This window comes from Danio rerio, chromosome 23, assembly GCF_049306965.1.
Source record: "Danio rerio strain Tuebingen ecotype United States chromosome 23, GRCz12tu, whole genome shotgun sequence".
Taxonomy (NCBI): Eukaryota; Metazoa; Chordata; class Actinopteri; order Cypriniformes; family Danionidae; genus Danio; species Danio rerio.
In genome coordinates this window covers 28,911,724-28,924,725 of record NC_133198.1, presented here as the reverse complement: position 1 = coordinate 28,924,725, position 13,002 = coordinate 28,911,724, and the positions used below count along the sequence as shown (strand labels likewise).

Genomic DNA, 13,002 nt, shown 5'->3' with positions numbered 1-13,002 from the left:
TTTAGATTTGTCGTCCCGAAACTTACTCTGCAACCCGGAGTTTGTTCAGCTTGTTTCCTGCAACATGCCTCTGGCATCAAAACTAACCTAACCAGTTGTTTAATGTTTTTATTTTCATTTGGATTAAAGAAAATAACTCTGTATAAAGTGAGTGAGAACACAAACACACACACACACACACACACACACACACACACACACATATATATATATCATGTATAATATGTATGTCTAGTTCTGTACTGTAAAGCCTATTTTAAACTGCACCCAAACCAAAGATAAGCAACAAATGTCAGATTGGTGTGTCTGTTGGAAATGATTAAAGATGCTGAACTTGCCGGGTCATGGAAAGTCGGTGAGGCTTTTGACTGATCCAACAAAACCGTCTGTTGCTGTGTTTACATCACTGTGATATGAATAGGCCTTAATAAAAGTTCAAAGGGCCCATTCACACTGCACCAAAACAAACACGGACAATCACCAATCACCAAGTCACTTCTCAGACATTCTATGACCAAAAGAGAGGCAATTTCCCATGTTCAATAAGTGAAAATGCATATGACAGACACAGACAGTCCAACAAGTCTCTAAAATTTAAAGACTAAGCCTCCTTACAGAATTGCCCAAAGTTAGCCCCTGTCCTTACAAAAATTAACCATTGTTCGTTTATAGTTTGTGTAGAAAAAATTATTTTATAATTACAAATTACATTTAAATAAATAAAATAACGATAATACACAATAATGTTTTTTGGCAATATTAGAGTTTTTAAATATCATTTCTTGATTTTTTTCTCAGTAAATCAGTTACAGAAATAAATTATTATGCAACAAATATGAAAATTAGTTTTTATTTGTATAATCAGGTCTGTTAAAAGTGTAATCGAACGATGTTAGCTAATTCCTGCAGCCATACATTTGCTATAACTATGGAAATATTTAAAAAACGTTAATAAACAAGTAATGTCACAATCCATTAAATCATAAATCTTGAGTGTAGCAGAATTCAGTTGATGTAAAATGATTATCCTTTAATTACTATGCATCTCTACACATTTTTATAATGTGATGGGGAAAAACACAACACCACAGTGACACAATGAATCACCAGTGAGAAACATAATGATCTTCAGCGGTGTTACCCAGAAGTAAAGTAACACCAGTGACATTACCACCAGTGACAGGTTTTATGAAAATGCACATTACAAAATGTCCACTGCAAGGTATTTATCCACGTTGATGATCGCAGTAGTATACTCATTAAGTGAACTAGAATAGTCCATATATTTTCTAGTTTTTACAAATCCTTAACAATAAAGGAGATCACACCAGTGACACACACTAAATGCTTAAAATGAAATCAGAAAATAAAAATGACAACTGAAAAATGACTAGAGTTACAATGATCTTTATAGATCTTCAGAAAATACAAGGAAGAAATTCAGGTTATGTCAAGAGTGATTTTTATTTCGAAATAATAGCTTTTAGTTATACCAGTGGCACAGCTCCAGTGGACCACTACTATCATTATATATTTTATAATATTTGCTATTTTCTTATGTCATTTAACTATTATACACTCACCGGCCATATTATTAGGTACACCTTATTAGTACCGGGTAGAACCTGCTTTTGCCTTCATAACTTCCTTAATTCATCGCGGCATATAGATTCAACAAGGTACTGGAAATATTCCTCAGAGATTTTGGTCCATATTGACATGATAGCATCTATGATGTATCTCTCCCATTCCACTAAATCCCAAAGGTGCTCTATTGGATTGAGTTCTGGTGACTGTGGAAGCCATTTAAGATACAGTGAACTTATTGTCATGTTCAATAAACCAGTCTGAGATGATTCATGCTTTTGGACATGGTGCGTTATTTTGCTAAAAGTTGCTTAGCAACAATACTTAGGTAGGCTGTGGCATTGACATGATGCTCAATTTGTTACTAATGGGCCCAAAGTGTGCCAACAAAATATCCCCCACGCCATTACACCACCACCAGCAGCCTGAACCGTTAATACAAGGCAGGATGGATCCACGCTTTCATGTTGTTGATGCCAAATTCTGACCTTACCATCTGAATGTCACAGCGGAAATCGAGAACTGTTTCCTGTTCTTAGCTGACAGGTGTAGCACCCGGTGTGGTCTTCTGCTGCTGTAGCTCATCTGCCTCAAGATTGGATGTGTTGTGTGTTCAGAGATGCTCTTCTGCATACCTCAGTTGTGAGTGGCTTTTGAGTTACTGTTGCCTTTCTAACAGCTCCAACCAGTCTGGTCATTCTCCTCTGACTTCTCGCTCACAGGATATTTTCTCTTTTTCAGACCATTAGCCGAGTTTCCACTATCGTGCCTAAAGCGAGTGAGCCAGGGCGAGCCAAGGCCAGTCGCGTTTCCACTGTCACTTCCGGGGCCAAAGCGGGCCAAATCGGGGCTTTCTTGGGGCCAGCGGCCGGCCTTTATCGGCCCGCCAAATACCTTGGGCCAAAGAGGGCCAACTGGAGCTTCGGGGCGGAGTGCGGACACAGTTTTCCGATCGCACACGAGAAGGCTACATACGCCAAACAAATAAATAAATAAGAGAAAGAAAACATCTAGCCTTATAGACTTGGTATGATTGTCTCTAAACCCTAGAGATGGTTGTGCTTAAAACACCCAATAGATCAGCAGTTTCTGAAATACTAGACCAGCCCGTCACCTTTTACTTTTTTCCCTATCCAGAAGCTTGGTTTGATCTGCAGCAGATCATTTTGTCTTGACCACGTCTACATGGCTATGCATTAAATTTGAGCAGTGGGACAGGTGTACCTAATAAAGTGGCCAGTAATTGTATATAGCTGTTATGAATTCATTATTGTATTTTGAATAGAAGAAAATCTGTTTTTGATTCCTAAATAAAGCATTTGAATGGCTGTGGGACAAGCAATTTTACGTAAGAAATTAAAAATCGATTATCACATTGATGAATCAACTGTTTAGATAGGCTTAACATTTGGTTGTAAAAATGTAAATAACCCCAAAGTGTACATTATTTCATTTAGCCTAAGTCTAGAAACATTAAAACGGAGATTTCTGGGTAGAATAACCCCTTTCGTCAAACTTTATACGAACCTATAATCGCATGACGATTTAGCCAAGACAAAAGTGAAACTATCCACTTCCTTGTCATGTGACATACTGACAGAAAAAAAACTAATTTTACCGGGAAATATCGCATTAAATTAGTAACTTAAATATAATTTAAAAACAATCTAGTTTAACCCAAACTTCTCAACAGTAGAATACACAACAGAAGCACATCGCTTCAGACAGACTCTTGCTGTGTTGACAGCCAGCAGCTTCAGTATTCGAGGATCTCGCGTCGCGTCACTAATGTACGTTAGGCTAGATGTGGCTTTACTGCGTTTCTTGAAAAGCTTCTAATAGGATTCAGTTTTAATCTCTTCGCATAGACTTGGATCAGGTGCGCTTGTCAATTTGCTTCGCTCGGTTTTTGTTGTCACTCTGTTTAGTTGTTGGCTTATTGACGCTTATAGAGGCGGGGTTCATACTGTAGCTCATATTATCTGTTATAAGGCGGGTTCTTTGTCCGCGCGGGTTGGAGTGTATAATAATAACGCGCATGGGGAAGCTGAACTTCGCCGCTTGAGCTGACAGGTTCCGGAGAGCGCGTGTTCAACTTGTATCACGACAAATTCAAGCTTTGAAATCAACACAATGGCTGAAATGAATGGAAAACCAGCATTTGATAAACCTAAGGTTAGTGGTGTCCTGTTGTTGCTGTTATTCATACTATTGTATTAGCTACAGTAAAGGCATACATTTGTTTGCTGTTTCTAATTAAATAATTATGTTCTGATAAATGTAGATAATAAGTTTATCAAAGGCCACCTACTGTACATGAAGAAATGTGTGTTTTGTGTTTTAGTGTTTTGACCATACTATAGTAAAAGGTATTACAATGTACTCTAGAAATTACAATACTTTGTTAATGAATGCTGTAGTAAAGCTATAGTGAACTGAAACAGTATAATAAATACATTTGTACACTTTAGTTTTATTAAACGGTGGTATGCTGTTGTGTTATATATGCAGTTGTAGAAAAGTTAATACAATATTGGGTAATTTGTTTATTTACAGATTTGGTGTGTTACCACAACTAGGCTATAGAATAATCACAACAGTGTTTTTATCTATACTATAGTAAAGTTCTTGAATTATTTTAAGTATTTTACTATAGTATGTATAAAAAAACTTTAGGATTTACTATAACTTACTATATTATATAGTATTATTATATTATTAATAAATGTAATGTTATTTTCAGTGTAATAATATATTTAATATTATCACAAAATAATTGAAACATGTAAAGAAATAATTAAAGAGATACAGCTGATTCATCAGTCTATAAGGGTGGAACATGTATTTATGTTGGGCTGGTAATGCATTGGTCACATTCAATGACACGGGAGAGATGGAGACTGCGCTCCAGGATAATGTTCACACTATTCGGCCTTGCTACACACTTGAGCATTACAACTGCCCTTTGGAGTTATTATACTTACTCAGCAAGCAGATGTCAGCCTGCAGAACTGATACCAGAAACGTGCTGATAAGCAAATATCTACAGAGACGTATCAATAAGCTACATGAGAGTCTTTAAACAGTTTGACCTGAAATAATATTTTATTACAATAACCAAGTAAAGGACTGACAGCAGCATCACTTATTCCTCCATAACCATTCATTGTTGATTGTGAGCATGCTATCAATGACCAAAATGTTAAATTTCTGTATCATACCATCCAAAATGTAGACGACATTTTTTCTTCAGTAGAATAATACAAAAAAAAAAAAAACATAATATAATTGTGGTCTTCTGCGATTCTGTCAATGGCTATTAGCACTTTGAGTGTCAAAATATTAAGTAAAAAATAACCATTATTACCTCCTGATGATACATTGAGGCCTTATAAAATCAAACAAATGGTCTGTTTATTAAAAGTGACCTATTATGCCCCTTTTAACAAGATGTAAAATAAGTTTCTGATGTCCCTAGAGTGTGTATGTTAAGTTCCAGCTCAAAACCCCAACAAATAATGTTTTATAACTATTTAAAACTGCCCCTTTTAGACTTTGATTCAAATTGTGCAGTTTTGATGACATTCGCTAAAAATTTAAATGAGATTTTCTTTTTTTTTTTAAAAAGGGCAGAGCTACAAATGTCTATGTGTCAGCATAGTGGCAGATAAAAAAAACAAGACTAAGATCCTGCGCAAATGAGGGAGAGATTGTGACTAATTGTCAGGACTTTCTTCCTTTGATGACATGTACAAAAGGAGAATGAAGTGATATATGAAGTAATTATAAACTAAAATTAACATATGGTTATATATATATATATATATATATATATATATATATATATATATATATATATATATATATATATATATATATATAATATTAATAAATGTTTATATCCACAGACTGTTGCCACATAAAAGGGTTTAAACCCCTTATTAAAATGATTTTTGCATAATAGGTCCCATTTAAAGTGTTTCACTTCATAATCACTTAATAGTACCACAGTGTACTCAGCTAAAATTACTTAATGTTCTTCTAAAAAAAAAATATATATCTTAATGGATCAAGGGTGAGTAAATAAATTTTTGGGTGTACTATATTGTACATACTGTATGTGTTTACAGTACATGTAATATACATATACGTATTTGCTTTGTGCAATATGTAAACACACATTTTTTTGAAGTAACTGACAAATTCATATTTCATTAGAATTTCCTCCTTTGTCACCAGTATTGTGTATTAAGGTGCTGGGTAAAACACAGCACTCTCTTAGGATGTGTGACAAACACATTCAAATGCGATTTTTTTTTTCTTTTTTTTTTCCTGTGGCAGTTTGACTGTGATTTGCAATAGTCCTCCAAACAAAGACCTACAATTATTGTAGGCGGTAAACAATGTGCAATTCCAGGACTAAATGTCACTCTATAATACGTGCTTTATCTGAAAATCAACAGATTAAGGGGCACTTAACCAGCAGTAACTTCCATATTTTATCAATTGCCTAAGACTTTGTCCCACAGCAACTTATTACATGATAACACACAGTAAAACACAAAAAAGTCACATAGCTCGATTACTTGATTAAGAAAACACAATAAGCACCTAATCCAGTCTGATTGACGTTTCAGGATACACCTTCAACTGTAATGAAAGAAAATTGCTCAGTTTGACAGTCATTAGATTCTATAATGTGAACAAGCTAATAACAACAACATGCAAGTAAGCATTAATAACATGATAATTACAACCTCAACCTCTTACATAGTGCCTTTAACATTAGTCAGACTACAGCAGTTTTGCACTGCACGTATGAATCTATTTAAGTATGAAGGGGCTGACAGCTTAGGCTTGCACAGACAAGATTTCGAGCACACATTCCACATGATGGCAAACAAGCACGCAAGAACCTATTCATCATAATATCGTTAGCACAGACTGTTTAAATGCAAGCTTCCCTATTCAGCGAATTGTTCATTTTCTGAATTAAATGGAGGACCCATGCAGACTAGAGCGCTTGAGGAAAGTATTCACTCACTGCAATCCCATTGGGCCTTGTGCTTGTAAACCTGATCCAAGTAACTGAGAGCTAGACCCAATGGAGTGAAAGCACTAGAGGTGACATCATCCATGTTTAGTTTAGCATTTTTGAACAACCAGAAGAGGTTTTAATAGTCCTGAAATCTTTGTGTGGTGCTGTCTGTGTATTCAAAACATGTTTACACTGCACATCCTCACCTAATTCTGTCTTTTTATTATGAGTTAGCAGTTTTTAATCATGAGTTAGCAATGCAAAATATTATATAGTGTTGTACTCTTTATTGAGACCAGTTTGTTTTGAGATTATATAGATTTGCCGTACGCTTCAAGTCAAGCCTTGACAAAGCATGTTTATTTTCGTCATTGAACTCCACTGATGGTGTCGGTATCGTTTTATATAAAGGGCTGCATGCTCTCCATCTTCTCGTCTGATGGTGGGGGAAGGGACTGAATACTGTTTTCGTGTGTCTGGACGGTCCCTGGAGATCGCAATGCATAATCAGTGTTGATGTCCTTGACTATCTGGTCCCTATCATACTCGTGAAGGTCTGTTCTGTTTGAAAGTTGAATTAGCGTCCATGTTAACTGTAAATTATAGCCCTGAGGAAACACGAGTCGCTGAGCAGCCATTGCTTAAGATGATTTGTTGAGCAGTTTGGTCAAAAATGCATTGCAGATGTGCACGGTGATCCTGTTTTCTCTATTTCTTACCACAGAAATGTTCTTTGGCTTCATGAGAACTTGGAATAGATTTGTAACTATTATAATCTTAACACTGTGAATTCTTTATGCTTTAGTTGTTCGCCATGCTCTGTAGGTTTTAGGAGTGATTACTGTTTTTAATGTAGGAGGAAATCCCCTAAATTGTCATTCAGTGTGTTTGTCGACAACATGACTTACTCCCACAATTACAAGACTGAAACCCTTGTGACTATATTAGAACATTAAACGCTTGTTGTGTTCTGTAATTTGAACTAAACTGCAGCCGACTGAGGCGTTGTATTTTGTGCACACTTGGAAAACTGCCTTACACCGCACTCCTACACTGCTGTCATAAATCATTCAAGTTTATGGAGGTATGAGAGTGGGCAGTGATCTTTTGGAGTTATTTCAGTATAAAGTATTGGGATTTATTTCAGTTTGTTATGAATTTTTTCTTGGTGTTTTTTTTTCCAAAGATTGCAAGACCTGGCAACATATGATAAGTGTAGGGGCTAGTACCTATTCCATGTGAATTCCTTCTCCACATAGTTGGTTAATATAGTTAAACTAAGCATTTTTTTGTTTTATAGAACACGTCTTGGCTAAAACTAGGCTAAATTTGGACTATTAATGAAAATGTAATAGTCCAAAAACAGACTAGTCATTATATAGACGGATTATACTTCAAGTGTAGTAATTCATTCTTACTTGTTTGACGACAAGTCTATTTTTGGTCTACAAAGTGCTTTTGGGAGATTATCATATGCAATTTTACAGAGGAACTATGGATTCAAAATAATGAATGAACAGGTTAACCTCTACTAAATTGTGCAAAACAGTAGGGCATCTTGTAGAGCCTGCTGCATCATACATCATTAGTGTAGCTTTAAAGAGTTTATACAAATAAATGCATAACTATCCCTTTAAAGCAGCGGTCCATTTCTGAGAGCAATTTCAGATTTTATCTGGCAAATGCATTTTTTAAAGAGCCATTAGGGTATATACATACACAGTGCTCAGCAAATATGAGTTCACCCACTGCAAATCTTTCAGTAAAATTCATATTATATAGGATCCATTAAAATATTATATTTGTGTAAAAACCTGGAGCTAATCTAACAAAGTAAATTGCGATGGTCCAAAAATTAGTAGCTCAAATTTATATGTTAGCGGAAAATATGAAAAGTGATTATTAAAAAATATCAAAATTTAGTTGAAAATTTGCAGATTGTAATTTAAAATATATATTATGCATGACTTTTAATGTATTATCTTTCTATTTTTAAAGATGTTCAGTGAATAAAATATAATTTTAATAATAGTTCTGTTTAATAAATCTGTTTTGTTCAAATGCTTTAACATACATGATGATGAGCACTGTATTTACAGTATATCCTAATATGTATACACACATTTTACTACTACTGTATACATATGTTTAATCAAAACTGTAAATTATGTCCATGCACAAGTCAAAAATAAACAGATATGAAGCATCACATGTTGAGCAGGTCCATGAATGAAGAAAGGACCATTTTTCTTTTTGCCATCACCACATCACTACTCTTGAATGTTGTTTGAATTAACGTGCGCAAAGTTACCACAGAAACGCAAGTTGTTTGTCTTTTATTGGTGTTGCAATTCAAGTTAATTTATTGGTCGAAATGTCTCTCTGTTGTAAACTGTGTTTTATTCATTTTGCTGTAAAAAATTACAATCAAAAAGGAATTGTAATTGTATTTTCAACAGGAAATTTTCCAGTAACAGTTATAATTTTGTATACTGTAAAATATTATTGAAGGGAGACCACTGAAGAGCCTCATATTTTTGATCAAAGAGCCACATGTGGCTTGCAAGCCATAAGTTCCCTTACCACTGGTTTAAAGATTGATCATGTCACTTTCAGATACACCACACACCTTTTAAAGAGGAAAAATCCATTAAAGTTTTGTAAAATATTTCTTATTTGAGTTGAATTGTTTTTGAGTGAGTGTGTGTCTAATTTGAAGGATACCAACTAAGCTGTATTTTTCATTCTGAATGTTAAGGATTAATTTCATTCATTCATTCTTTCATTTTCCTTTGGCATAGTCCCTTATTTATCAGCGGTCGCCACGGCATAATGAACTGCCAACTATTCCAGCATATGTTTTATGCCCCATTCACATAGGGCTTCAGCGTCAACGCTCGACTGAAGGCATGTCTGAAGTTGGAGCAGAAACGATCATCATAGAAGCATCAGCCAATAAAATTCAGTCAGCAATAGGCCACTGTCTAGCTGGTGTATTTGCATACAGCGATCTGATTGGCTGACGCTTCCGTCGGCGCTTGGAAAGTTGAGCTAGTTCCAACTTCTGCAGCGAGCAACGCCTCTGAAGCGGCGCCGACGGATCCACAATGCAGTTCGGCAATGCCTGACGTCACCCATTTAAAGTGAAAGGGAAGCATTGACGCTGACACCCCGTGTAAATGGGGCGTTATGCAGTGGATGCCCTCCCAATTATGTTTACTCAATTCACCTTATGTCTTTGGACTGTGGGAAAAACTGGAGCACCTGGAAGAAATCCACGCCAACACGGGGATAACATGCAAACCCCACAAAGAAATGCCGACTGACCCAGCCGGGACTCGAACTAGCGAACTTCTTGCTTTGAGGTGACAGTGCTTACCACTGAGCCACTGTGCAACCCATGCATTCATTTCATGTGTCATCAAATGGATGAGGCATAGGCAAGCATACAATCTCTTATACCCAAATAACACAATGTTCAGTACAAATTAGTCAATAACTATTTATACGATGAGTAAAGCTTATACGACTTAATGGATTTTTGCATTTTCCAACCAACAAAACATAATGGTTTTCTCTCTATAGTTTGCCTCTATCCTTGTTGTGGTTGTTTCAGAGCAGCTGGTGAAGAGTGCAGTTTAATTAGTTCATCTGTCTGGGCAGCTCACCGTGCATTTCAGCAGACTACAGTCATTACATTCACTTCTCTAACAACCCTCCCTGACATCCTAAGTCTTTCCACTGACCTCATTTCACCCAGTCGTGCTTTCCACATTGTAGATGTGCTCCACAAGGAGCAGTTCACAGCTGCGCTAGAAGGAGTTTCAGTTAACTGTTTGAATACGACAGGAATATGAATTTGAAAGCTGAGCTCAAACTCATGACTATCGTGCTTCTGCTCTGCTCTGTGGTATCAACAAGTGTCCGCATTTGTCACATGGTCTACATGGTGGGGATAAAAAAGGGTGTTGAAACACACAAGTGGTTTATTGCTGCTCTTTTATCTTTGCAGGTTGAGCTACACGTGCATCTCGATGGGGCCATTAGATTAAAGACCGTTTTAGATGTAGCCAAGTAAGTAGGACTAATTCCTTTTACACACTGGGAACCAGTCATTTTAAATGTCCAGTTGGAAAAATGTCTTTTCTATGTACTCAGAAGCCCCTTGGTTTATTATTATTATTATTTATGTATTTTTTTTTACCAGAAATTATAACACAAGTTGCATTACTAGTGGGCTGTATGCTGTTTATAAGATCCAATGTAATGATACATATGCAGTTTCCTCCCAACGGTTTACAATCACACATACAGTAATCATTTTGTGAATTGGATTTCTTTTATGTGGCCATCTAACTTAATATCTATGCAGATCTTTGGTTTAGAGGGATGTACAGTGTAGTTTAATAAAGTAGCGTGTATGTATATAAATAGAGATGCACCCAAAAAGGGTTACTCATTTAATTTAACATATAATCTGTGAAATATTTTACAATTGAATCATCTCAGGCACATTTTGGGAACACCTAGGACTTTTATTTTGTCGGGCCCCTTTATATACACATATTAAAGATGTTAAAATGATACACATACTTATTATGTAATCAACACAAACCTTAAAGTTCACTTTGGTAACTTGTTTTAAACTCCAGAAGGGAAAATGTAAATAATTTGAAATGTGTTGGCCTTATTTTGTTGTATTGGGGCTTTTACACTCATAGTTATACTGTAGATTTATGCACATTTAGAGACTCATGTTGACGCTTAACCTACAGCCTCAAAAGTTGATCTGCTTTACTGTCTTTTAACTAACAAATGTGACAATACACAAGCAATTCTGTGATCTTTTAACTGAATCTTCAAAGCATTAATCAAAGCTGTAATTATGTCTCAGGCGGCGAGGAATCAGTCTACCTGTGAGCATGGAGGAAGAACTGAAAGAGCTGTGCACAGTGAATGAGCCGGCCACACTCACAGAATTCCTTGGCAAGTTCAGTCACTTCATGCATGTCATTGCGTAAGTAGTTGTGCTGAGAAAAGATTGGTTACATTAACATGAATTATGTTGTGAATGTGCTTAAAGACTGAATGGAAGCCTTATCGTTTAAATAGCATTGAGAATAGGAGTATGAATATATGATCATCTTTTTCTAATAGTTTATGAAATTATTATTACAGGTATTGTTTTTAGCAGAAATTTGAACATTTGTGCCAAAACATTTTATTTTTGAGCTTTTGCTCAAAATTTTTTTTTTCTTATTTGGAGTTTAATTTTAATAAATGTGACCCTGGACTACAAAACCAGTAAAAGTCTTCATTTTAATAGAATTTTTTTGGCTGAGATAAAACTTAAAAAATAAAAAGAGTTTAAAATTTATTGAGGTAAATTGTTCTTATATACCTATATCGAGTTTTCATATATCTACAATAGAAAATTATAAAATAACTTAATGGAGCTTAATCTTTCCTTTACATGTTAATGATTTTTGGCATTAAGGAAAAGTCAATCATTTCATCAAAGTTGTCTTAAAAGTATTGAACAACATCCAGTTTGGTCTTAAGAAAAATATGTTAAATGTTTTTGATCAACTTCAAATGTAAAACAAACTGTATATTCATTTTTCTGAAGTAAAGAATTATTGAATGTATACACACTCATTAGGTACACCTGTCCAACTGCTCATTAATGCAAATTTATAATCAGCCAATCACATGGCAGTAACTCAATGCATTTAGGCATTTAGACATGGTCAAGACGATCTGCTGCAGTTCAAACTGAGCATCAGAATGGGGAAGAAATGATTTAAGTGACTTTAAACGTGGCATGGTTGTTGGTGCCAGACAGGCTGGTCAGAGTTTTTCAGAAACTGCTGATGTACTTGGATTTTCATGCACAACCATCTCTAGAGTTTACAGAGAATGGTCTGATAAAAAAAAAAATCCAGTGAGGGACAGTTCTGTGGGTGTAAATGCCTTGTTGATGCCAGAGGAGAATGGGCAGACTGGTTCGAGGTGATAGAAAGACAACAGTAACTCAAGTAACCACTCGTTACAACTGAGGTTTGCAGATGAGCATCTCTGAATGCAGTACACGTTCAACCTTGAGGTGGATGGGCTATCGCAACAGAAGACTACACCAGGTGTCATTCCTGTCAGCTAAGAACAGAAATCTGAGGCTACAATTGGCACAGGCTAACCAAAAATGGACAATAGAAGATTGTAAAAATGTTGCCTGATCTGATGAGTCTCGATTTTTGCTGTAACATTTGGATGCTAGAGTCAGAATTTTGCGTCAACAACATGAAAGCATGCATCCATCCTGCCTTGTATCACCGATTTAGGCTGATGGTGGTGGTGGTGTAATGGTGTGGGTTATA

General features: G+C 35.7%; 2 protein-coding genes across 6 annotated transcripts in view; one reads left to right on the top strand and one right to left on the bottom strand.

Annotated features, from left to right (window-relative positions):
- The window catches only part of ccn5 (cellular communication network factor 5), a 30,509-nt gene extending 26,974 nt beyond the window's left edge, over positions 1 to 3,535 (bottom strand). For 2 of the 3 annotated variants that reach the window (XM_073937899.1, XM_073937901.1), the window contains exon 1: positions 339 to 508. The gene's annotated coding sequence lies outside the window, so the exon portion shown is untranslated. Of the gene's footprint in view, positions 1 to 338; positions 509 to 3,114 lie in introns of those variants that run through there. The other variant, XM_073937898.1, reaches the window with a different exon arrangement.
- Positions 3,536 to 3,603: 68 nt separating this feature from the next.
- Positions 3,604 to 13,002, top strand: part of ada (adenosine deaminase) — a 30,226-nt gene continuing 20,827 nt past the window's right edge. For 2 of the 3 annotated variants that reach the window (XR_012398299.1, XR_012398301.1), the window contains exons 1-3: positions 3,604 to 3,762; positions 10,638 to 10,699; positions 11,520 to 11,642. Coding sequence is in view for 1 of the 3 variants with exons in the window: in NM_001002646.1 (NP_001002646.1) it covers positions 3,721 to 3,762; positions 10,638 to 10,699; positions 11,520 to 11,642 (227 nt within the window). In the remaining 2 variants the exon portion in view is untranslated. 3 annotated transcript variants of the gene reach the window in all.